The sequence below is a fragment of the Myotis nattereri genome, assembly GCF_964212035.1.
Source record: "Myotis nattereri genome assembly, chromosome: 12".
NCBI classification, from domain to species: domain Eukaryota; kingdom Metazoa; phylum Chordata; class Mammalia; order Chiroptera; family Vespertilionidae; genus Myotis; species Myotis nattereri.
In genome coordinates this window covers 62,205,129-62,232,105 of record NC_138087.1, presented here as the reverse complement: position 1 = coordinate 62,232,105, position 26,977 = coordinate 62,205,129, and the positions used below count along the sequence as shown (strand labels likewise).

The 26,977-nt window shown below is 50.5% G+C and overlaps 1 protein-coding gene across 1 annotated transcript in view; it reads right to left on the bottom strand.

Annotated features, from left to right (window-relative positions):
* The window catches only part of ZNF462 (zinc finger protein 462), a 142,199-nt gene that overhangs the window by 22,184 nt on the left and 93,038 nt on the right, over positions 1–26,977 (bottom strand). The window contains exons 9-10 of the mRNA XM_081102994.1: positions 8,596–8,857; positions 5,962–6,098 (exon numbers count right to left, since the gene is read on the bottom strand). Of these exons, the coding sequence (XP_080959120.1) occupies positions 5,962–6,098; positions 8,596–8,857 (399 nt within the window). The remainder of the gene's footprint in view (positions 1–5,961; positions 6,099–8,595; positions 8,858–26,977) is intronic.

Sequence of the window (26,977 nt, the reverse complement as noted above, 5' to 3'; positions counted from 1 at the left end):
CTAACATCAAATCTGAAAACAAGCCCGTGCACTTTCATTCACTGAAACTCCAACTCCCGCTGTGAAGCGCTCGCAAATGGCAAGGCTGCGGGCAACCTGCGGGCGGAGGGGGTGGCGGCGTGGGAGACGCGGAGGATTTGTGCCTTTTCAATCCCTGATCTGACTGTCACGGGGGGGTGGGGGGGTGGATAAAATAAAAGAAGAGGATTTGGGTGCTTTCCCCGGGAACATCCAAACGCTGCAGGGCTGGGAACGCGTGCGTGCCTGTTTACGGTGCACTCCCTCGCCCTCGTGTTTAGCTGCTCAAATTAAATTTCACACCAGTCTGCCCAGAGCATCGGCACACGCGCCAGAAACCCATGCCTGGGATAAAATTAAAATCTGTGCTATTTATGCAAGGATCAAATATAGCGCGCGTTTCACGCTGTCTGGATTTCAGAAGGCTGGCTGTAGGTTTACAAATGGACGCACACAACATATACTTACATTATTTAGAAACAGCGATGTATTATTAAGTCAAGAAAGCGTGATTTATCCTCCACTGAGCAGCGCGGTTCCCCGAGCGAGCGTCAGTATCTGGTGCGCCGGCGGGACGCATGGGGGAGCCCTCCCTTTGCTGTTGGGGTGTGTTGGGCGCCCGGGGAGAGCCCCCCCACCCTGTGCTGTGCCTGAGTCTCAACCATCACATCCTCACTGCAGGGCAAGCACTGCCTTGGGAGCCGTGAGTGCTGCGACTAATTGGCCAGCAAAGGAGCTGGGCAGGGGGAGCTGGGAGGGGGGCCTGCAACTCCCTGGAGCTCTATGCACGTGTCGTTTTCCCGAAGCAAAGAGTCAGCCGCTCATTTAGAAATGTAAGTGTTTATAAACCGAAGGGCGGCAGACAGCTAAGAAACACATGATCACCATGCAATCCACACATTTTCCTAGAAGGGCAAATGTTTACCAGCCTTCCAACCATTCAGCTCCACGGTTTGGTGTAAAGGAAGGGGGAAACGCTTTGGCGTAAACCAGGAGCCTTACGGGAGCCCATCCGACCATGTGTGGCTCCTCTAACAAGCTTCTCACGAGTAACAGGCCTGACATGTTGGGGGCCAGTAATTCCTCGTCGTAGGGGCTGTCCCGTGCATCGCAGGATGGTGATTGGCATGCCCGGCCCTGACCCACAGGACGCCAGCAGCACCCCCTCCTCCCCACGTGTGACAACCCAGAGTGCTCCCCAAGGAGGCAGGGTGGACCCTGGTTGAGAACACTGCTCTAGGCACCAGGCCAAGCACTAGCGCCAGCTGCTCTGGGTCCGGCGTGAGTGGCCACGTACCGTGAGCAAGCTGGTGCCCACAGCAGGAGACGGGGTGCAGCTGAACCAGGGGCACCAGCACACGGAGGGCATGCTTCCACTCGGGGTCACAGGCAGTGCTGACGCGGGCTTTTCTGGCACTTTCCTCGAGACTGCATCTCTTTGCGTTTGTTCCTGACTTATATTCTGTCATTTCTTCCACTTCATCCTTGGGCTCTGGCCTGTGCCGTGACCCTGGTCTGTCGGCCTCAGTGGACGGTTAAATTTTCCACAGAACCATGTCCGACACCTTGAAGATGTCGCCCAGGCCCCATCCAGGCTCCACTTCTCCCCCGTAAAGCATCGGTCCTTTCCAGCTCATTTTTATGGGTCTCCGTTTGAATCCCTCGACCACTCCGGTTCGTCTTCCCAGCGTCGTCTCGCTCTGTGTGCCTAAGTGGATTTTACACAGTCCTGAGCGCCCGGAACAACGCCGTGGAGTTTAAATAACGGTGACTCAGGAGAACGACCGCTACGATTTATGAAGTGCTCCCGCGTTCCGAGTGCGGTAGGCACTCTACCCCACAGCGACTGCTCATTCCCCTGACACTCTGCGGAGTCCGTTTTATTATCTTCGGTGTGTGGACGGGGAACCTGAGAACCGACCTGTCTGCTCCCCCCTCCAAGTCCCGCCCCTGGTTCAGTCCCAGTTGTGACCCGGGAGCCCAGGCCTCCTGACCTTGGCCAGGGCCCTCCTCCTTCAGCCCCAAGCACAGGGAACAGCCCATCCGCATGCAGCCAACTCATAAGCCTCTCATCCCTAATCGTGTAAAAAGGCAAACGCCGTCGACGTCTAAGGCAGCCACTTCCACCTGAATTTCTTTCAAACATCCTCTGGATCTGCTAGAAGGTAAGTTCCCCGCTTACTTATCCTGGGAAAGGTGGGGCTTCCCACTTCCAAACTGTGACGTGACCAACCACGTCCGCCCAAGGCTCTCCGTTACATGGATTTCCACTAGCGCTACTTTTAGAAAACCGTTAGCTCTTTCTTTCGAAAAAACATAGCTAACATGACCAAGATTAAAAAGCACAAACAGGAGAGATTCTGAAAGGCGGCAACGAGCGACGGCGTTTCCTGAATGAGGTTATTCATTCCTGAGGCGAGTGGAGGACAGAGTGAGAGGCGGGACCGTTTCTAGGTGTGGACGGAGCCGCCTTGGCTGCAGAAGCTCGGGGCTTTTTCGCTGTAGGGGCAGCGACAACTGTGGGCCTTGCTTGACTTCACACCTCTCCAAATTACCCTGGGTAAGAAATCAGGGCCTGAATCACACTCATTGTGACTCAGCTTCCAGCGCTGGCTGCGAAAATATTATGACTTCAGCGGTCCAACTACAAGATAGATGGTGTCTCGCATCTCCTACTCGCGTCTGGTGCTGCAGCTGGACAGGCCCCGACAGGCTGACCCGAGGGCCACGCATGTGGAGGCGCGTGGGCGCCGGGGCCGCGGGGCCGGGAGGTGCTCCGTGGACAAGCCTGCGGAGCTGCGGCTGCAAAGGGCGGTCACTTCTGCTCCAAACGGCGAAAACCACCTCCCTGCGGAGCCAGCATCCCCGAGTAAAAACCCTTCCTGAAAGGCAGACCACACGCGCCTGGGTTTCCTCCCGCACATGCCAAGCCCAAGGGAAGCAGGGAGAGGCTTGGAAGTCATCCGCCCCAACAAACTCCAGGCGCAAACCATCACATGCGGCGCCCAGACCAAAGACCCACCCATCACGCCCTCGCCACCAAAAAGCAACAAGGGTGAGTCCTAGAAAGCTGTTAGGAATATAACAAAAGTCTCTTTAAAAGACCACCCCCTGCACTGGCCGGTGTGGCTCAGTAGTTAGAGCACAGGTCTAGGTCCATAGACCAAAGGGTTTCGAGTTTGATTCCCGGTCAAGGGCACGTACCTGGGTGGCAGGTTTGCCCCCTGCCCTGGTCAGGGTGTGTTCAGGAGGCAACCAATGCATGTGTCTCTCTCACATTGATGGTTCTCTCTCCCTCTCCGCCCCCCTTCCTTCCCTCCCCTTCCCCTTCCCTAACAATCTCTCTCTAAGAAAGCAAGAGAAAAATATCAGGTGAGGATTAACAACAACAACATCATCCCCTAACATAACCATATCAAGACACATAAACATAAGCACAATAACTACTGGTGAGACATTATTAAGTTTCGATGTGAGCCAGGTCACCACCCTCAAGCCAGAGAGAGCTGGAGACCGCACCTCTAATTTGAACAGGCAAACACATTTGATGGGGATGGAAGGGAACATGTAATTTCGCTGAATAAGATGAAAGATTGGCCATCTCACTGTACATTTTTTTTTTTCCCTCAAGAAAAATGACACTGATCAGATAAATTAGGGGAGATCAGTTCTGGTCCAAAGAGACAGCCACCTACAAGTTTTGGTTAAATTCATTATCTGTCCAGGGGGTACTGGGGTTACAGGCTGGGAAACAAAAACTTTATGCTCACATGCCAACTGGAGAGCAGTGTCGGCAAATTACACAGCTCCACAATTAGAATGCAAATATTTGGCAAAAAAACCAACACACCCCTGTGTTTCATCCCATAATTCCATCTGTCCACTGCAGGTGCCCAAGGTACATACAGGCAGAGCTACGCATGAGGCATCCTGCTTCCAATGACCACAAATTCAATGGACATAGACTCATGAACCTTTGTTCATTGTCGCTCCTCCCATGAAAGTTCAAGCTCCCTCAGTGCACAGGCCTTGCCTGACTCGCCATGGCTGTATCCCGAGAGCTTAACACAAGACTAGCACCTTGTGAGCGTTCAGTAAACGGCACAGAGGGACCCGCACAGGGAAGAAGGCTGTGCAGGCGGAGGCGGAGACTGGCATGATGCAGCTAGAGGCAGGGGATGCCAGGAGCCACCAGAAGCCAGAGCCAAGGAAGGGATCCTTGAGAGCAGCGGTCACCAACCTTTAGGACCTCGCAGACCACCGGTTGGCGACTGCTGCTCCAAAAGTTGCCTTAAACCAGTGGTCGCCAACCTTTTGGACCTCATGGATCACCAGTGGTCTGCGGACCACCGGCTGGCGACCGCTGCTTTAGCCTGCAAGGGAGAGCACAGCCCTGGGAAACCTCCATTTCAGACTTCCAGGCTCCAGAATGGTGAGAGAAACTTGTTGTTGCTTTAAGTCACCCCGGAAAGGAACAGACCTCGCCTGAAGTGTTATCATGGCTGTTTGAAAGCCACCCGCTCCACCTTTCGGGACCCTGAACAGAAGCCCATCGGCCACTGTGAATCTCCCAAGACACCTGTCGCTCCCTACCTTATCCTTACCCACGTACGCCTCACCTCCTCGAGGAAGGCAAGCGCTGGGTCTTACAGACACCTTCGTACCCAAAGAGCCCGGCTCAGCGGGGCCTGTAACCAGCAAATAACGAACGCCTGCCGGATGCACGAGTGAGCAGTACGCTCTCTCCTGCCACAGCCAACACAAACCGGGAGCATTTCTCATTCAGGTTTCCCGGGAGCGAAACAGATTCTCTCTTCCTTTCCTCCCTATTTAAACACACCCATCTGTCTGGGCGGAAAGCTAAGGGAAGTTCGATTCTGGGAGCAGTCGCTCTGTCTCAGGACCAGTTCAGCAGTTGTTTTTCTTGCCTTTCACTGCAAGTGTTTTAATTCACTGAGGCCTCAGAAAGACGTCTTAGTCTTAACACAGGCCCCAGAGAACAAAGATGTTTACTCATCCAGGGAGCCAGGGGGGGAATGGTGCAGAGCGCGCCCCATCTTGTGCTGAGATCAGCCCCACTCTCAGCCCCACTCGGCAAGGCAGACACCCAACCATCTCTCGACTTGACAAGACCAGCCTCCCACTGAGCTGCATTCTGAGTTGGGATGGCCAACCGCGTCCCCCATTAGCATTTAATCTCTGGCATTTCATCTTGCTCTGAGCCCCCTCCCTTATCTGGCTCCGTGTCCCCCTTCCTTGCGTTCTCAGCGCAGGGAGGGAAAGTCACGGAGCTCATCAGGATGGAAGCTCTGACCCTGCCTGGCGGCAGCAGGGAAGGAGGGAGTCAGCCGCAGAGGTGAGGTCTCCCCGTTCCTGTTTGCTCGGCAGCAGCCCTACCCAGGGCCCCCCCAAGCTCTGAGGGGGCACAGAGCCTCGGCCACACATGGGCCCAGGGACCAGAGGCCAGGTGACGGAGGCGGAACCCCAGGTGGGACCCCTTGGACTTCCTGCCTAAATGTTCCCGCGCTGCTTCTCCCAGCTTGCAGGGCGCCACTTGTCTGATTCAAACTTAGTAGAAAAAGAAACGATTCCCCCAAATACTCCATTTTTTTTAAGTATAGTTGACCCATATTAGTTACACTAGTTTTAGGTGTACAATATAGTGATTCACCATTTTTATACCTTGCACTCTGATCACCCCACTAACTCCAGTAATCAATCATCTGTCATCATGCAAACTTATCACAATATTGACCACATTCCCCTCCCCTTTTCCCCCATTCCCCCATCCCTAAACAGAAACCTAACACTTTATCCTGGAAAAGGAGAAATTTCTTATTAAAATCCCTAGAATGCCACCTGTATCCCTGCCACCATGAGAGGGCACCCTATGCCACCCATGCCACCCTCCCCCGCCCCGAGAAAGCCGAGTTGGGAGGTTACCTCGGTGCAGCACGATGTGGTCGATCATGTTGCGCTTGTATTTGGTGTGATAGAGGCAGAGGGGACAGCGAAGGTCTTTGGGGCCCTCCTCCGGAACAGCCGAGTGCCCGGCTTCCACGTGCATAGTAAAAGCAGATCTGGGGGAGAGGCGGGAGACAGACAGGCCATCAGTGTGACAAGGGACCGGTTCGCTCGCGTGCACACCCCCTGCTGGCGACCTGGCCACAGGCTTCCCGTGCGACGCCCTTGCTTGGGGGCCCAAACCACTGCCGTCGGTCATGGTTGCTCACCAGGAGCTCCTGGGTCGCCCACCCAACAACGGACCACGGTCTCACAGTGGTCTCCTTTCTGGGAATTTTGCCACTTGGCTGGATTCAAGCTTAGTATAAAAGGAAATGGATTCCCCTAAATACTTTTTTTTTTAAAAAGTATAGTTGATAGATATTAGTTATACTAGTTTTAGGTGTACCATATAGTGATTCAACATTTTTTTATACCTTATAATATGACCGCCCCACTAATTCTAGTAATTATCTGTCACTACGCAAACTTACAGTATTGCTGACTAGATTCCCCTCCCCGTTTCACCCATCCCCCCCACCCCTCTGGTTTCTGTTTCTATGAGTCTACCTAACACTTTATTCTGGAAAGTGAGAAATTATTGACATCATTACAACAAAATCCCTACGAGAACGCATTTCTCATCACGCCTGGAAGGAGAGGGACTACTTTAAAGATGGGTGATGGATCACCTGCCTCATGACTCTTCACAGGTGAGGGGGCGGGCAAGTCGGTGAGGAAGCAAGGCCTCACCAATTGGTAAACTACACTCAGAGCCGGGGTTCAGCCTGAGATGGGAGAGTACTGCTGCCTCCCCTTCAGCCTTCTCAAAAGCTCACAATTTTTTAAAAATACACTTTTTAATTGATTTCAGAGAGGAAGGGAGAGGGAGACAGAAACATCAATGATAAGAGGGAATCATTGATCGGCTGCCTCCTGCACGCCTCCTACTGGGGATTGAGCCGGCAACCCAGGCATGTGGCCTGACGGGTAACTGAACAGTGGCCTCCTGGTTCATAGGTCAATGACCAACCACTGGGAGAAAGTTCACAATTTACAAAGCCTTAATAAGACATTTCATCTCATAAGAATGGATGAAACCAAGAGCTGAATGGGTGAGGTCCTCTTCTGATTAAGCCGAGAGCTACCCCCTGGGGAAAGGTGCACACCTGTGGGTGGGCCCGTGTCACCTGGGCCCTGTGGCCTCCTCTCAGTTCTAAGGTCACACGCATATTTCTCTGGAACACACCGAACCGAGTGAAGAGTCAGAGACACAGCACTTTCCCATCGAGTCCCGGCAACCACGGGCTACTGCAGGAGAGACCGGCTGTTCTCGCAGGAAGCCCTCTCGCCAGCCTCTCCGTGTGGGGTCTGTAGTCAGGACTGCGGCGGCCTGAGGCTCAGGTCCCGACTGCACCAGGGGCAGATAGTAACAGCCTTACCTCTGCAACATGATTACTTTCAGCTTTTTAAATTCATGTTTACTTTGTGCCAGGCACTTCGGATATATGGGTTCATTCACTCCTAAGAGCTCAGTGCGGGAGGTACTATTATTATCTTTATTTTACAGATAAGGAGCCAGAGACACAGAGAGGCTGAGTGACTTGTCCAAAGTCACACAGCCAATAAAGAGCAAAGCTGGGATTCAAACCCAGGCAGTCACGGCTCCACATTCTACACTCACCTACACGGTATCTCCTGGGAGGACATGACCTCACAGGAGTTTATTTTAAATGACAGGCAGCACCCCATTCTTTGAGCGCATGGGTGCTGTCCCTCACAGGAGCAGAGCTGGCTTTGGATGGTCTTTCTCTAGACTGGAACTCTCTCTCTACGGTTGCTCAAGTTTAGGCTTCACAGTGCTGGGGTCTTGATTCGCTGGGTTTTCTAAATAACGTGATCTTGAGAAGTAAGACTTTCCTACCAGGGCAGCAGGGAAGTCACTATTGCCCAATGTTCTCCCCTTGGACTTGGACTGTCAAGAACATTTTTTCCCCCAAAGACAAATAAAAGGAAAGGGCGACAGTGACAGAGCGCCAAGGGGAAGCACTCACTGCTTCGTGCCCAGGGCCGGGGAAACCCTTTGCGGGATCTCACGCCTGGGGGCGCCTACTTGCTTTGACTTTTTTTTTCCCTAGACGTTTCCTGCCTGGTTTATCTCCTCAGTCACTGTCCACAGGACTCTGAGAAGTTGTAGGAATATGCAGGCCCAGGCTCAAGGCCCGGCTTTCTCTCCAACGCTGTGGAAAGGGACCGTACATCATGGGGCAGAGCCCTGTGCTCCCCTGCGCCCCCTGGACAGAGCCCTGGGGAGAGTGACCTCCCGGGGGTGTCCACGATGGGATGCTTTGACTTTTAAACTCCTTCGTTCTGACACAGCTCTTCATCCCTCCCACACGCCCAAAGCAGTCTCCTGGAACCGGCCTTTTGTGGTACAGACGGGGCCCAACCCCTGCATCCCCCACCTGGCTGGGCCTCCCTGGAGCTCCAGGTCGGAGAGTGTAAGGAGCGTGTGGTGAGGGCGGAGCGGGTGCAGCCACCTCGTGCTGCGAGGCTGTCCTTCACGCCACTTACTTAAAGCCTGTGTAAAAAGAGCAGTCCTTGCACTTGAAGAGCTTCTTCCCGCCGTGCTTGTCCCTGTAGTGGCGCCTGATGCTCTGGATGTAGCCGGAGGAGAATTCACAGAATTCGCAGTGGAGCACCGCCTCGGCTTTCTGCTCCCCCGCAGCTCCGGAGAGCGGCCCGGGGCTGACGCGGCTGTTGTTCCTCGCCAGCGCGGCCGACTGGTAGTGGTTCAGCTGCTGCTGCACATCCGGGGGCTCCGAGTAGGACGAGTCTGTGGACAGACGGGGGACATGACGCGGACACAGAGAACACAGTGGGGTGACGCTCGGAAACCCCTGACGTTTGTTCCGCGGACGCTTTTTAAGGGGGGGGCAACGAGCCCCTCTTTCATCTTCATTTACACTCGACAGCACTTCTCTGGGGAAAGGCAGGGAGGGAGGACGCATCACCCCCTTTCCTCTGACTTGGAGGGCCCATGCCATTTGGAAAGAAAACTCGGAGGTTAAAGGCTTCAAAGTGAAGGAAGAAAGGGAACTGTGTTCCGTAAAGGAAACCTCGGCGTGGCCACCGGCTGCAGGACGCCCGTCCTTGTGGGTGAGATCAATAAACCGCACAAGGAGCCCGGGACCCCAGGGGAGAGAGGCAGGCAAGGAGGTGATGCACTATGCCCCCTCTGCAGCCCAGAATTATTCAAACCTCCCCCTCCCCTCAAAAAACCCCTTTAACAGAAGTGCTCTGGCTCACGGCACTCGCCAATATAAAAATGTTTTATGCCTTCACAGCCGAGCGATTTAAATTTTAGAATATCAAAATCCACCAGTGCTCCCCTGGAATGGATGTTTAGAGCTGAGTCAGCATGGAAATGGAGATTTACTCACAAATCCCATTAAAATGAAATGCAAACAAGTTTCCCTGAAAGGTGTTTTGAAGTTTGCCATTCGGACGAGGATGTCGGAAACGACGGGCACCAATCTCAACCCCAGGAGCTTCCAAGGCCCGGGGCGGAGAGATGCGGCCTTGGTGGTGGGGAAAATTGGAGTTTCTTCTTTAAATTAAAAAAATAATAATAATAGTAAGTAAATAATGTCTTTGGAAAAAAAAGAAGAACGTAAAAGAAAGGCCTTGAACCTTTTCCCAACACGCAGCGTTGCCTGCTGAGGCCGGGAGTTCGACAGCACGTCCCGGGCCACCTACAGCGGCCGCGGGAGGCGCGACCACGCAGGTGAACTTCAGTGGAACTGTCCTCAAAAAGCACACACACGGCTCTTCTCCGACAGCCTTTCGGCAGCAGCGAGAGGGGACAAGGCTGCACCCGCCTCCTCCCCACTTGACGGACACTTCATGTTGCTGGGCACGACCCCCCGCAGACGAGGAGGGTTCGGCAAAACCCGTATGTGACGAAAGTACTCGGTCCATCCCCGCTGGCCTCTTCGTTTCCAAAAACAAACCCAGAGCAGCCTTGCTTACGGGGAAGGCATCTCCTGCCTTCAGCATACGAAGCCACCCTCTTCCGTTCTCGCCCTCCTCCCCGCCCCCAATCTGTGTTCCTCACGACTGAGAAAAACCCCTTCGGAAATTGTACACGAACCTGCCAGACGCACAGAAATGAAACAAAAGGAAACGTGAACAATACCGGAGCCTCCCTGGGTTCCTTACCAGGTGTGAAGCGAAGACAAAGGGAGAGGGAAGGCAGGACACACTCAATTCATTCTGCCCCCTTCTTTCATCTCCCTCTTCTCTAGTCCTCCACCTCGCTGATGAACCCACTCAGGACCACAACAATGCGATTGTCAACTTCTCATTCTTCCTTTCAATAGCAGGCTTGTTTACCACTTCAGGGATTGTTCGAGAGGTTTCCTATTTAAACGCTCAAGACCAGTTTCTGCTTAAAACGCGTACAATGAAGCACACGACGCACCCCGCCTGCCTCTCTCGTTAACGCGGCGTGAGCTGCAGGCCCCGCACGGTCCCACCAGCACCCCAAGCCCGTCCCTCCCAGCAGTGCTTGTCCTGCTTCCCTCTTAGCTCCTCAGAAGGGAAGTCTGTGACCCACTATCCATACACGTCTCCTTAGACTTAGCCCGTTATTCTCTCTAGGGTCCATTGCGTAGTCCATGGATCTCAAAGCAATGGATTCGACATCTGAACTCCAGTGTTTACAAGTGATACGAAACCAGAAGAAACAGACATGCACGGAGTGGTGGGGAAAGCACCCCAAAAAAGGGAGGCTCCTCACCCTCCCCAAGTGGCAAGGCAACAGGTCGGACCAAGACAGACGTGTGTATCCATGTTATAAACTCCCCTTTTCCTGGGTCAGTCACATGCACAGGTTTATTTACAGCAACAAGCAATTCCCACCCCTTAATGACCCCATTGTAACGCCCAGGTTATAGCTTTTGGGGTCTTTTTAGCGCTTTACTTTTCTCTCTGGTGCCAAGACACACACACACACACACACACACACACAGTCTCAGTCTCTCTCTCTCTCTCTCTCTCTCTCTCTCTCTCTCTCTCTCTCTCTGCCCCTCCCCGCTTGGAGTTTGTGAGTAATGTACAACTTTGGCACTAACGTGATGAAGATGTGAGCGTGTATGACTCCACCGATCTTAAAAAAGCCCACTTGCTAAGCTACAAAAAAATCCTAGTTTCATCATCAAGCACATGCTGAAGGGCAGGAACGGGTTTTGTGCCCAGCGAGCAGACAAGCAGATCGACAGGAGTGACGGGCATGGCACGGAAGTTAAAAATCATCATCATTGAAACGACCTTCTTTCGTTCTGCGCTTGAGATAAGGAAAGGGAGGACAGTCTGAGCTTGGAGCCCCTGTGGTCAGGGGGAAGCAGGAAGCGCAGGAGTGTGCACCCCCTGGGGACTGTCCCCAACCGCAGGCCACACAAGTTCCACCTCTGTCACCTTTAGGGCGAGTCCCATGCACAAAGGCACCAACAGCAAAGGCGACGCTGGTGCGGACATTCCCAGCCCCGCCCGCCACAGGCAGTCTCGGGAGAGACGTTCACTCTGACTTGCGGCTTTATTTCAGTCGGAGGAATTAAATTATAATTAGTTATTTAATTAAGCCATTATATGTAGCTAGCTATTTTGAATAATTGTCTATAAGAGAAAAGAGTTCATTTTGAAAAATGAGGAACAAGCAAGAACTTTAGCACGGATGGTCCCGTGCCTGTACGCGTGGCTTTGGCGTTTACCGCCGCCAGCAATGAAGTCCACGGCTCCCGTGTGCAGCGTGCTTCTCATCCCAATCCCACCCCGAGCCTGAGAGTGACTGGTCACACAGCTACTAAGAGGCAGAGGTAGAATTTGTTTTAAATATTTATTTTTTAAATGTTCTCTTTCTAGGAATACAAATTTGCAGTTTTTAAGAGGAACTCTTTTTAAAAAAAATTTTTTTAAATTGATTTCAGAGAGGAAGAGAGAAACATCAATGACGAGAGAGAATCGATTGGCTGCCTCCTGAACAGTCCCTACTGGGGATTGAGCTCGCAACCCAGGCATGTGGCCTTGACCGGGATCGAACCCGGGACCCTTCTAGTCTGCAGGCCAACGCTCTATCCACTGAGTCAAATCGGCTAAGGCCAGAGATAGAATTTGTACAAAGATCTGCCCGCCTCTAAAGTCTGAGTCATGTCTATTAGGCATCTGTACCCAATGGTGGGTCCCGTGATGCAGGTCAGAATAATGAGGAAGACTATCTGAGTGCCCCACCATCAATAAACACACAGGAGAGGGGGCAGAGAGGGAAGGTGCAGAAAGACTGAAATAGGCGAGAAAATAACATTAGAATAGATAGAAATGATAGCCAAATAGATAAAAAATAACATGAAACTGAATACGAAAGAAAATACTAAAACAAGCATTTTATAGCACATGGGGAAAAACACAGTAAGATTTGTGGGAAAGAAAACCATTCAAAATTTCAAAATGATTTATATATTTTTAAAAAGGTGTGTGGGGTGGGGTATCACACAGGAGACATTTCTACAAGCCTGAGGCACAGGTAAGCCCAGACAGTACCCAGAACTGGATGTCCACCTGCCCATCGGCACGTAATAGTGAGATGCTTGATAAATTCCCCTAGAAAAATAATGCTCTAAAAATCATCGCCTGGGATTTGGCTGGAAAAGGAAAGGTACAGGAATGCAGACGGGAGAGGGGTGCTTCAGGCTGATCTTGGACAGCCCAGGACTTCCAACCAGGGGAGGGCCGAGTCCAGATGAGGCCTCCCGCCCCTCTCACTGAGGCATCTTCCCGGAGAAATGGGAAATTTCTTGCTTTAATCCCAGCTCCCCCAGAACACCAGCCAAAACCAATTTGAAGGTTTTATTTATTTTTTCTCCAGAAATTAGCCAGCACAAAGACTGACTAATAAAGGGAATCTGACTTTACAAAGGCAAGTGACACGGAGTGAACCCTGGAGGGATGGGAGCGTGGCAGAGGGAAGCTTTCTTCGATATTCTGATTCTGTGAACATCTCGTCAACACCCTTTGGCGCCAGGCCACGTGCTGGCTCTATGAGTTCCAAGTCAGAGAAGACGTGAGGGGTGCCTTCTAGGAACTCGGATCCACCAGGGAGAGCGCAGAGCGGCCGGCTGCTACGAAAATACAGGCCTGCTCCATATCTAGCAAACCCACTCCACCGACTGAAGGAACAAGAGAGGCACAGAGAACAAATGAGCCGAAGTAACAGGAGAGTCTAACTACGGCAAGACCGAGGAAGACACATGCAAGAATCAGGACCAACTGGGCAGTATGTTGTGGGAGCCACAGAGGACGGCGCCCTGTGCACCAAGTGGAAAGGAAGCCACACGGGAGGCCCCGTTCTCCATCGTCTGCGGCCGCGTGTGAAGGTGGAGAGGTCACAGAGGCGCCTGGGGGCCGGCAACCACATTTAGTTCTCTTTGGGCTAGATTTCTGTGCAGACTTGGGAGACAGGCTCTCTGGTCAGCGTGAATCAAGTACCAGGAGGAAAGAAAGAAAGAAAAAGACAAAAGGGATTTTAGGCAGGCCCATTTTAGAGGTGGCCAGGGGGCAAATGATTTAAATTACACCCATTCACTCAGCAAATTTTTACTGGGCATCCAAGTCAACTGTTCTGGGGCAGTCAGACCTGGCCCCTGACTTCAAGCAACTCCCTGTCTCAGGGAGATGTGTAAATAACTGGCTGTGATACAATGCAAAAAAAAAAAAAAAGTCTTGAGACGTCTGTAAAGAGCTGGTGGAGGAGAAAGAAGCAGTGGCGCCTGGGACATGACGGAATGTGGGCATGCGGGGGATGGAGGGACGCGGTCAAGAGCACCTGAGTGTCCATCAGTAAATTAACTGTATTAGTCAGCGTGTTAGCTAACGAATCAACACTAGACATGAAGATACCTAAACGTTCAATTCACCAGACCTCCACCTTAAGTCATAAACAGGTATTAAAACAACTACATTCTCATCACAATGACTAGAAAGTAACTCAATTCCTACACGGAAAAGAAATGAAGACCCGAGGACGAGCATGAACAAAACGTTGTGTACATCAGAAGATGCCGTAGGCTGCAGAAGGGAGAATTTTAAATCTTCAAGTTCTAAAACAGCATCGGAAGTTCAGAAGGATGCATAGACCAGTGATGGCGAACCTTTTGAGCTTGGCGTGTCAGCATTTTGAAAAACCCTAACTTAATAACTCTGGTGTCGTGTCACATAAAGAAATTTTTTGATATTTGCAACCATAGTAAAACAAAGACTTACATTTTTGATATTTATTTTATATATTTAAATGCCATTTAACAAAGAAAAATCAACCAAAAAAATGAGTTCACGTGTCATAGGTTCGCCATCACTGGCATCGATGGTAGTTCTCTTCAAAAAAGCAGGCGATTAGGCAGCTAAAGGCTGGTGGTGTAAGGAATCCGAAATAGAATATTACCTGTGGATAATTTAACCACAAACGCTGTATACAGCCACAGCATGGGGGTGGGGCAGGGAGGAAGACCCGAATAAGCTGGGAGTGCAGCCCACTGTTTCTAGTGGAGAAATTACAATCTGAGAATAGCACACCGACAATGACAGGAGAGCAGCCATTCGCCAGGAGAATTCTGGAATGCCATGTAACTTCTACCACACAGCTGCTAAAGAACTTGGGCAGAGGACAGAAATGGTCTAAGCATTTTCGTGCCTGTGACAGGGACCCACCCACGTGTCTGCAGTGACAAGGCAGAGGATCCCGCGGCCGTGGGAAACCCAGAGAGATGGTCCGCACCTGCATCCGAAGCGGAAACCCTTTCGAGCTTTATGGCTGATGGGCTCCTTACACTCCACGCGCTGAACGCTGTCACCGTCTTTGCCCACACATCACCTTTTGCGTGCTGAACGTCTGCGAATGGCTCTTCACTTCATTTAGGCTCAAACTGAGGTTCTCCCTTCGGAGTGTCACATGTCTCCCGCAGCAGACACTTAACCAGCTATCTCGTTCTGGAGACACACGCCATGACCCCCTCCCATCATTTCCTCTCCGGTCCCCGGCCTTCCCTTCCCATGGCTCCTTCAGATCCTCAGATCCCAGATGGGCGACTCTAACAGCCTCCTAGCGGGTCCTCCTTCCTCTGAGGTCTCTTCTAGTGTGGCCCCCACACACATCAGAGACATCTAACACACACCTTTACGATTAGGATATGATTATGCCTCGGTGCTCAAGGATTACAGTCTCCTTTCCTGCTCTCTGCATATTCAGCCCTTCAGCCCGGTCCTAGGCCACCTGTCCAGCCTCACATGTCCAGCCAGCTCCCGATTCCCTGCACCTTCTTCACGTGCCATCGCCGGAGGCCTTGATCAGGGCTGCCCGGTGCTCTTCCTCTGCTTTCTGTCTGGCAGATTCCTAGCCACCTTTCAAAACTCAGCTGAAATGCCACCCATCCTGTGACGATGTTCCCCAACAACCCAGGAGGAGCTCTGCTGTCGTCCGTGCTGGCCAGCACACGCGCCTCGTGACGCTCACCCTCATCTCCTTGAACCTCACATGACGCTGACACCATCTCTTAAGCAACCTCCACCACCATGGCCAGATCTATGCCTTCGACCTTCAAACATCCTGACCACAAAAGACCATGGTGTCAGTGTCCCTGCTGGCGTGTGGGTCTCTGAGCAGGTCCATCCACTTCTGCTTCCAGCAGTTGAGTTAATAATATCAAGTATCAGTTTTGCCCTGGCTGGTGTTGCTACATGGTTAAAGCATCAGCCCGAGCACTGAAAGGTCACAGTCAAGGGTATATACCTGGGTTGCAGGTTCCATCCCCGGCCTGGTCAGTGCACATGCGGAAGCCAACCAATCGATGCATCTCTCTCGCATAGATGTTTCTCTCTCTCCCTCCCCCACCCCGCTGTCTCCTCTTTTCCTCTCTATCTGAGAATCAATGGAAAAAATAACCTCAGGTGTAGATTAACAACAACGAAAAAGGAATCAGTTTTACTTCTTCCCAAACTTCCTTGTACTACTTATATTTGCTACTGAGCTTCTTCAACTTAATTAAGATCATCTACAATGATGAAATGTAGGCATAAAAGGTGTCATTTCTATGAAAGCTACACTGAATGCTTTGAAAAGTCAAGTTGCTAAAAAAATTACTGTCAGATGATGTTTTGGCAAGACCAACTGTGAGAGACGGAGGAGAACATAAAAGTCTAGGAGGCCTCTTCTCTCAGATTGTTCCATGAATGTCTAAATTATCGTTCCGCTTAAATAATGCAAAGCCTGGAAGCAGCATATGAAGCAATGTAGGTGACTGCGGTTTATGCGAGAGGCTAAAGAGAAAATCCAGCCCAAGAACCCAGACTCCAACACACACACATGAACCTACACCACCCAGTACAGGCGAATAAACATATTTATATTTTCAATGAAAATAACATGCTTAAGGCATTTTAAAAAGGATTCCCTGGATTGAGAGACTTTCAAACATAACGGAGAAACTCCAGGCCTCTTCAAATAAGAGTTTCTACTGTATCTACCTGCATGTTTGTCCCCCATTTTTTAGTAATTCAGAAAATATTTACTGCAGCCTTCTGTATGCCAGGCACTTCTGAGCGCTTTGGATATATCAGTGAAAACAAACAATAAAAACGGAGCTTACATTTTAGATGGACAGGAACAGTACCTTCTGTGCTTACGTAGCCTCAGAGTCTCATGGTTCTTTCATCAGGTTACTAAAGAATAGATTTGCCAGGTTGTGGAGAACTGTTTTTTTACCTCCAGTCCCATCTATCTATCTATCTACCTACCTACCTACCTACCTACCTACCTACCTACCTACCTATCTATCTACCTATCTTAGGTTATGAAAATAGTATGTAGCATACTGCTGTCAAGGTAATTGACACTCGAACAGTTTTTAAATAAAAAGATTTCTTAAGTTCTATCTGAATTCCTCTGAAACGCGATTGAATTCTTTCTCAAGATACCTGTGGTTCCGTGTGCTATTAACACAGAGCCAAGTCTGGCACGCAGAAGAAAACCACCAAGAACAAATCACCAATGCAACTTTCCACGGATTTCCTTCAGAGAGTCTCAACATGTCCTCTTCTCTCCATGGGACATTCCAGAAGAAAGTTTATATTAGAAGCGAAGCTGTGGGCCACAAGCCATTCCAGCTCCTTCTGGACAGTGTCTGAAGGGAACATAAATCTCTAGAGGCAGCCACGTTATTTTATTTCCTTCTTTTGATTATGCCTTGAAATTCTCCAGGCCAAGGACTCTGGCACCTCCTTGTCTCGTGTCATCAGTGGAGTTCTCTGGCCTGGATGCACGAGATTATGATACAATGGCCAGGGGGACAATGGGCACCGGGCGACTATATATAGGAATTCTGGGCTTGGTTGTCATGGAAGCAAATGGGAAAACAAACGCCTAATCCTGAAAATAAGGCCGAGGCCAAGCTTGAAGGAAACACACACCAAAAACTTCCTGTCATTCTGATGAGTGAAAACAAAACCTTGCCATATGATCAGGGAATAGATGAGGAAAAACCCAAACCAAACAAAATGTTAGTCTTCAAAAAATGTTAGTCTTCAAAATGACAAATGCACAGCACGGCAGGCTCTCTTGTTGAGATGAGTGTCCCATCGTAGATTAAGTTCATTGAAAGGGTCTCGCAAAGGCCTGTTTTATGAAGCTTCGTGTTCTCATTCTCCCTGTATTTGGGGGGAATCCAGGCAAATCTGCCCTAAGACAAAGAGGATTCCTGGACCTGCGATTCATTAGGTCCTATATGTGGGGACAAGCCCATTTGTCTCTCTATACTTTTTCCCCAATAGCATCACCATCCACCAACTAATGAAATCAGATCAAATCCTTGACTCATTTCTCGTCCTACAGTCAGTGGAGGAAGCCCTGTTGGTCCAACCACCTGAAAAGCTTAATGCAAACCACACACCGTTCGCTGCACTGCTCTTGGCCAGGCCCCTGCGGTTGCCGGCGTAGACCCCACGGCACAGCCTTTCTAACTGGCTTTCTAGTTCCAAGTTTCTTTTCCCTTAAGATTCCTTTCTTTTCTAAAAGCAAATGTGAGTGTGGGACCCGCCCATCCTTACAGGAGTAAGTCCAAGCTGAGACCTGGTGGCTCTCCATCTGACCAGCCCCAGCCTCACTCCACACCCACTCCTCCCACTGCGCTGACCACGGCCACAGGGAAAGCTCTCAATGGCACTCCAGGTGCTTCCATTCACGGCTTCTTTGCACATTCTTGCGAGGCCTTTCTTCTACTTTTCAGCCTGGCAAACCCTTACCATCTTTCAAAACTGCAGTCAGTTCACATTTACCACCACCACGGAGGAGATCTTCTCTGATCTTTCTAGATGTGCATTCAATCCCTCTCTGAGCTCCCCCATGCGTTCTCATCAAGTTGCTGTGGGGCCCATTTATTTTACCTCCACCAGACTATGATTTCTTGCAAGCAGGACACCCATCTATCCAACCACATGTAACTTTTCATTTCACTTATTTAATTTTTAAAACTGATTTTAGAGAGAGGGGAAGGGAGAGACAGAAACATGGATGAGAGAGAAACACTGATCGGCTGCCTCCTGCATGCCCCCCACTGGAGACTGAGTCTGCACCCTGGGCATGTGCCCTGACCTGGAACTGAACTGGTTACCTCCTAGTGCATGGGACGACGCTCAACCCACTGAGAATTACACTAGCCAGGCCATACGTAACTTTAGAAGTTCATATCCCCCAGAACTTAGCTCAGGGCCTAGCCCAAAACATGTGGTCAATAAACATATTCCACAGATCCAAAGAGTTCAAACAGAAAAAAAAAAAAAGTGCTCTGGAAAACCCAGATTTAAAAGAAAACCCTAACTAACCAAGCGTCCCTCTCTCTTTGGATACTGAGGTTAAGAGAGCCTTCCCACTGAAACACTGACCCACTTTTTAAATTGCCTGGAGAATGGCTTCTAGAACATTTGAGAATCTGAATGGAACAAAATTCGTAACCCCTGGCCATCCAAAAAAGCCAAAAACGTAATTTCTGGTTTTGACCCTGAATCAACTCTGAAACGGATACTAGAAATTTCTATGTACAACTGTCTCTCCCTCCTTGTACCCACTGGTAGGCACAGATGCCTGTGCAATGCACAGGTGTAACAGGTGCCAGGTACCTGAATGCACCGTGACTTCCTTTAGTCACCTTCTAAGGCCATGAACATAGAGCCCTGGGGGCCCTAGGAGGAGGTCCTCGCGGATTCCTTTCAGGTGTTCAGCACTGCACTCTCACTGTACACAACGTTTTACCCGTTTTCCTCCGTCGGGAAAGCACTCATCCCGGATCTGTAGTGTTCAGACCACCATTCTGCAGAACAACCTGTGGCAGCGCGAAAGCAGCGATGGCTTCACGTCGCCCAGCCCGTCAATGGAGAAACAGAACACGCCCGGGGCGCCTGCAGGCCCCGCTTTCCAAACACGGTCCTGTCCTGCCACAGGCACCAGCAAGCATCGTAGGTCTATCCCCCTGCACTAAACAGTACTGGACCCCAAAGTGCCTGTTCTTAAATATCCTCCTTGACACAGGCTGGGGATTTGTAGGGACACAAACGAATGTGCGGTGCCTTTTTCTAACGTTTTTGGGAGGAAGCTCGGTGGCATCCGCCATTGTTAGTTCAGACGCTCTTAAAATACCAAGTGCTTAGTTCACCAGTGACTCTTTTGAATTGAGTGATGAGGAAGTAAGGTTTCCTGCTGTTTGTTTGGATCGTAGAGACGTCTTTACCGCACCATCAATCCAGGGAAAACCGTTGAGTACAAAGGCCTCTTTATATCAGTGACTTGGCCTCAACCAGAGAGAGCCTGCCAGCCACTTCAGGGTGATAGTTGGAGTTCAGAAGCCATGGCCAAGGCCACAGTGCTTCCTCCTCAAGACCCAACCGGAAGGGAGATGCCTACGGACTGCAAGGCGATGGTGACAGTGCATGGTGCACTGCAGAAGTGCAGTGAGGGCCCAGACAGGGAGTCACGGTAGCGAGTTCTTAAAGATCAGACAATCGGGAGGAAAGAACACATATGAGTGCACGCGTGTATGTTTAGATACACGGACAGCTCTAAGTGACGACATGGAAAGCAGATGGGGAAGGCAATGGTCGGTCAGGAACAGGAACAAACAGCCATGCTTCAAAGCCGAGTTTCTCTACAACTGTCCCCCTGCAGCGGGCGTCTCTGAACCAACAGACCCAGTGGGTTGCAGGCCCGTTTTTCTTTTCCTTTCACCCATTCCCATGCAGGGTAAGAAACTCCTGGCACTGGGTTAAGCTATATATTTAAGCACCATTAAACACTACATCAGTGATTTCAACCTTTTTCATCTCACGGCACATACAAATTAATTACTAAAATGCTGTGGCACACCTAAAAATATCAATAATAATAAAAGTGTAATATGCTGATTAGATCGGATGTCCTTCTGGATGAAGCCAGGGCTGCAAGGGAAGCCCGGGTCCTGGGTGCCTGCTGGTGGCTGCAGGGAAGCCGATGCTGGCAGTGGGTGGTGGTGGGGGGGGGGGGGGGCGGGGGGGAGGCCTACTCTTGCATGAATTTCTTGCATCAGGCCTCTAGTATTATATATTTTGCCAATCTGACCAAAAAGAAGTATAATTTTGATTCATTAACACCAGATGGCGATTGTCTTTTTTTTACTTGACAGTCTCAGGGCAAAGAGGGCAGCGCCCTGACTAAATAGTCAGACATTGCATGTTTTACAAATGCTTGCGGCACACCGGTGAGAATCACTGCACCAGGTTCTTCCTTTAGGGCAGTTCTTACTCCAAACGCACCCACAGGAATACTGCTCAGTGGCACTGGGCTCAGGTGTAGGGCAGAAGCCTCCAGAAAGCCAGAGGGGTGGGGAAGTGAGGCCCAGGTTCACCTTCTGCTGTCGCAGCCGGGTCTATGTCTAGCGACTGTCAGGTGCTTTTTACAAGGTCACTCGCTGAGCTTCACCAGGACCTTAAGAAATGGAAATATGGAGTCCCACTATACAGACAGGGACACAGGCATTTCTCAGCTCTCCTCCTATCCCTGTGGGGACTCTCAGCTATGCAGACCTCCGGTTCCTCACCTGCAGAATGGAGACGATAACACTGGCGACTCCCCGGGTGCTGCGGGGAGTCTAGGAGACCAGGTGTGAAGCACAGTGCCTGGCACACAGGCTTTAAGGGTCTCAGTGCCACAGGTGTTAAAGCCTACGCCGTACAATTCTGCACCGAATTATAAATTGCCTTTTGGCGTTGGCGTTTCCTACAGATGAAAGAACTTGGTCCCTTTGCTGGACAGCAGGATGGAGAGGCGCAGCATCTCTTACGCTGCTCTGAACAGATGCAGCGAGCGTTCCTCCCGGCGGCGGGCTCGCGGCAGGTGCACGGCAGCTAGTGTTTGACTGAGTGATTCTGGGCAAAGCCAACTGCACTGCTACTTCTGGCAACAACTCGCCAGCTTATCCTGCAAGTGGAGGTGGCTGCAAAGGAGAGGGGACTGGCTGTGAGACCGGGATTCAGCTCAAAGGCAGGCTCCACCTGAATGACACCCCGGATTCAATGAGTCACCTCCATTTTGTTGGGTAACAATGAGCACAGGATGGCCCCAAGTCAACCTGCTACAAAAGGGCTGGTGAGAGCACATTCAATTCTCAAACTTTACAGGCTTTTTGGGCAACCATTCTGAGGTCTACCGTATTTCCCTTTAAATTTCTTTCAAGATCACCTCCAGCTTTCGAGCAAGGTAACTGGATATGGGACTAGCAGTTGCGTCAATCACCCCATCTCAATGACCCTCTCCCACCCCACCTGACCCTGCAGCCCTGTCCTTTCCTCCCCTCCCCCTTGTTCTCCTTCTCTTGATAGCACATCTTACCACCTGATGTGATATGTACTGGCCGACTCTCTGGTTTTGCACACTATCTATGAGCGATTTGCACCGATTTTGGGATTTTAGTTCACGACGGATGAAGGCATTTAACCTTTTGTACGCCATAAGCGTCTACAGACGCAAGGATGGTTTCCGTTTGGGAGCGTGGCAGTGAACTGGTTAGACTCAGCTGAGCATGAAGCATTTCCCCAATGCTCAGTATGAGAAACCTCAGGGTCTATGCCTTACACCTGCCTGGTAAGTCTATGTGACTGCCGTGGCCAGGGTGGCACCATAAACACCAGCACTCAAGACTAGATTCAGTCACTCAAAGAGCCCGTCTGACTGCCTGTGGCATGCAAGGAAACCCAAAACTTAAACGATGGCCTCTGCCTTCAAGACTGGTGGTCTGGGGGGCAGGGGGGCGGGGGGCGAGATGGACAGACAGTTACAACAGAGTGTGATCAGTGCTATGATCCCAATAGGAGCTCAAAGATCTGCAGGAGCCAAAAGGCGGCCCCCTGGTCAGACAGGAAGACCAGGAAGGCCTCTGGAGGAGACGGGATTCCGGTTTCCAAGGACAAGTAGGAATCAGTCAAGTGCATGGAGTAGTGAGGAGGGCGCCGTGGAGAAGCGTGATCCAGGAAGAAGGAAGAGCAGGCCTGGAGTGGGAGACGGCAGGATTGTAGGGACAGGGCATCGGCGTGGCTGCAGCGCAGTACACTGGAGGGAAGGAGGGTGAGAATGGTCCCAGAGAAGCATGGGGCCCAAATACCAGCCTTCCATGCTGAGCGTGGAATTTACTCTGATGGCAAACAGCCAGCCACAGGAGGCGACACAGAGGCCGCACGTTTTTACCTTTTCTGTGCCCATAAACTGCACCCATAGCCTCGACCAGCTCCCTCTCAGAGGGGAAAGCAGCTTAGTGTAAGGGAATTTCCACGGTGAAGAAAACAACCAGCAGCACGATCCCGCTGACAACAAATGTCAGCAGACCACGATTCCACACCTTGTTTTGTAAAGTACAAAACACCAGTGTAAGACCTTTTCTCCTCTGGGTTTTACTAGGAGGTTGGACCTGTCCCTTTGAAATCCAGTGCCTGCCCTAGTTGGTTTGGCTTGGTGGATAGAGCGTCAGCCTACGGACTAAAGGGTCCTGGGTTCGATTCCAGCCAAAGGCACATGCCTGGGTTGTGGGCTAGATCCCCAGTAGGGGGCATGCAGGAGGCAGCCGGTCAATGATTCTCTCTCATCATTGATGTTTCTCTCTCTCTCTCCCTCTCCTTTCCTCTCTGAAATCAATAAAGAAATATATATATATATATATATATATATATATATATATGCGCATTTGGACTGAAGGGTCCCAGGATCGATTCCAGTCAAGGGCATGTACCTCAGTTGCAGGTTCCACCATGGCCCTGGTTGGGGCAACCAATTGATGTGTCTCTCTCACATGTTTCTCTCACGATGTTTCTCTCTCTGTGTCCCTCCCCATCCCTTCCACTCTCTCTAAAATAAAAAGAAAGAAATTCAGTTTTTACTGTGTCTACTGAACGCACTACTCTTACAGCTGGAATAGATTAAGGCCCCAACCAGGGGAAGGGAAGATGGAAGCTCGGTCGGCTACCTTGTCTGCTCCCCACCAACCCTTCATGTGCGAAAAAAAATGACAAGGAAGCACAGGAAACCAAGTGGTATGTCCATGTGCTGGCAAACACCAAAAACATGCAGGCGTCAGCCAAGATCCCAGGGTCTGTTTTCCAAACACAGGGCCTCAGCAACTTCCCAAATGTTTCTAGATCTGAATTTTACTCCCGAGCTTTCACACCCATGTGCCAACCCAAGGACACTTGACAACACATTTCGTGGGCTCATTTAGATTCAACTTAATGGTCCAAATTTTACCTTGTAAAGCGATTCAATATCCCTCTGGATTCATTAGCTTTTTATGAGTGGTTTGTTTGATCATCACCAATGTTTTATCGGTTGCGTGTTAGGAAGCTGACAGACACAAAGGTCACCAGATCGTGTATTTCATGAGCTCCCAGGGCATCAGGGGAGAGAACAACAACACACACTAACATGAGCGCTCAAAGAAAGGAGCGAATGCCCACGGGCATCTCTATCTGTTGTTAGCGGAGTGGCCAGAAGACAATGGGGCTCTGGAGTCAGGAAAAAAATTCAAATCTTCATTTACTGCTTTACACTGTTGTAATGACTACTTACAGGACACAACTTACTTTCATTTTACATTTGTAGGAACGTCTGCTCTAAGAAGGAAGCGGCCCTTGGCCAGACGGTTAGAATAGAACATGAACAGGACAAAACCCTAAACCTAATGAGCTTCCTTTCTGGCAGAATGGACCCCATGTCCCCAGGGGAGGCAGGGCACAGCGCAGCGGGGCAGGGATGTTTTGAGAAGCATCATGGGAGCGAAGGCAATAGCACTTGGCTTTGAAGGACAAATAGGGCCTGGACATGTGGAAATGGAGCCCAGAAGGGGCATGGGGAACGACGGGTTGGAGTTATTTGACAGGCACGTAGAGCTGGTAAAGACTCTTGAATAGAAAAGTGGGCAGAGGACCTGAAAATATACCTCCCCCAAGAAGACAGACAAACTGCCAATAGATACATGAAAAGATGTTCCGCCTCACTGGCAATCAGGGAACTACAAATTAAAGCTACAATGAGATACCACCGTACACCAGTTAGAGTGGCCACTATCAACAAGACAGGCAACAACAAGTGTTGGAGAGGTTGTGGAGAAAAGGGACCCCTCATTCACTGCGGGTGGGAATGTAGACTGGTGCAACCACTATGGAAACCAGTCTGCCGATTCCTCAAAAAATTAAAAATAGAGCTACAGTATGATCCAACAACCCCACTCCTGGATATATACCCAAAAAACTAGAAATCATTTATACTCAAAGATATATGCACCCCTATGTTCACTGCAGCATTATTCATGGTGGCCAAGAGTTGGAAACAGCCAAAGTGCCCTGCGATAGAGAACTGGATAAAGAAGATGTGGTACATATACACAATGGAGCACTACACGGCCATAAGAAAGGATGAAATAGCGTCATTTACAACAACATGGACAGACCTTGAGAACATTATGCGAAGTGAAATAAGTCAAAACAGAAAAAGCTAAGAACTACACGATTTCACTCACGTGTGGATATAAAACTAAAACGCATGAACACAAACAGGAGTGTGGTGGTTGCCAGAAGGAGGAGGGTGGGGGAAGAAAGGGGTCCTAATATGAGGTGACAGGAGGAGATGTGGCTTTGGGTGGTGGGCACATGGTCCTATACAGATTTTGGAAATTAGTAATCCAGACATGAAACCTATATGTTCATGTTGACTAATGTCACCCCAATAAAAACTAAAGAAAAGAAAAAGACTCTTGAATAGGAGAATGGTATGACTCTTAACCTTGCCTAGAGACTGAAGGGAGGCATTCGCAGATGGGGTGAATATGGTAATGGCTCAGGCAAAAGACGGGGACGGGAAGGAGGGGGTATATTTGCGAGGAAGTGAGGAGATGGGAACAACTGGGCTGACCAGGCAATCGACTGGCTGATGGAAGGCGGGTCCAAGGAGACCTGAAGACCCAGAGGATCCCAGGTGGGCACAGGAAGCTCGGGAGGAAGTCAGTGAGTTCCAGTTTAGAACCTTCGACGTAAAGGCCGAGTGAGGCCTGCAGGTGGAGAAAGGGAGGAGCACATGCAGTAAAGGGTCTGGGGCTTAGGCTGAGAGGTGAGGGCCGGAGGCCGAGACTCTGGCATCATCAGACGAGCATGGATCCATGTGCACGTGACGGGGGAGCAGAGGAGAGGACGGGGGCCCCGACCAGTCGCGTGACGGCAGCTGGAGGAAGAGCGCTGAGAACAAGGTAAAGAGATGGTACTGCCAGAGGACGGCCCAGATCACACGCAGGCCCCAAACCAAGGGAGGAGGATTTCCCTGGGAGGAAGGGCAGCAGTTTTAAATGCCACGGACAAAAAAAGATGAGGCAGGAGCAAAGGCCATGGACTTGTTTGTCTGAAGTCACGGTCAATCCTCAGGGAAGCCACTTCATTAAGCGGGGGCCAGAGTCCCACGGCGAGGGACTCCAGAGAAGGAGAGGGGGCAAGGGGAGGCGGCGGCGGGTGCCAACAGGCAAAGGATGCCTCCTTCCCAGGGAGAACGCCCCTGGAGGCCGCCGATGGGAGGCCACTGCATCAAGTGCCAATGCTGAAGGCACAAGACAGATGCCAGCAGTTCAAGGCAAGAATGGGTGGCAAGTAAAGGTCCCTTTAAGAGATTTGGAGACAAAAACTGCAATTGCAGGAACAGGATGACCAAAGGTCCTATTCAAGAACGATTGTAATTGTTAAAACACAAAACACTTTCCTGGGGCTCCTATAGCTTCTTTTTTTAGACTCTTCAGGGGAAAAGTAACACCTCTAAGAACTGAGGTTTGGGGGAGCAGTGTGACGTAGGACACAGCACTTTGGAGCCAGGCGATGTGCACCTTAACTGCAACTCTGACAGAGGGCGACTGTGGCCTTTCTTAAGCCCGTTTCCCCTCGCTCCTTGCAGAACATTTGGTCCTGCCCAAAATGTCCACTGAGACACTTGGGCCACACCCAGAGGTCCTTGATATTTGGACCTGTCCAAAATGCCCAGGGACACATTTGGTCCATGTCAAAATGTCCTTGACGCGTAAACCCTGGTCTTCTGCAAGATTCGAACCCGGACTCACCCACCCAACCCCACAGGCCATGGCCAGCGAGGCTCCTGAGGCAAGAAGAGTTCTTGGCATACGTCCACAGTACAATTATTGGGCCCATAAAACCTAATCGCGCTTTTTATTTATTAACCCTATAAACCAAAAGTAGGCATAAACGTGATGGGCTATTTGAACCCAGAGATGTTTTCTAAGCATGCATAGAAGGTCCTGTCTCATGGGATGTTTATGCTTAATCATCCAAGATTTTTATTTAATTCATTCAT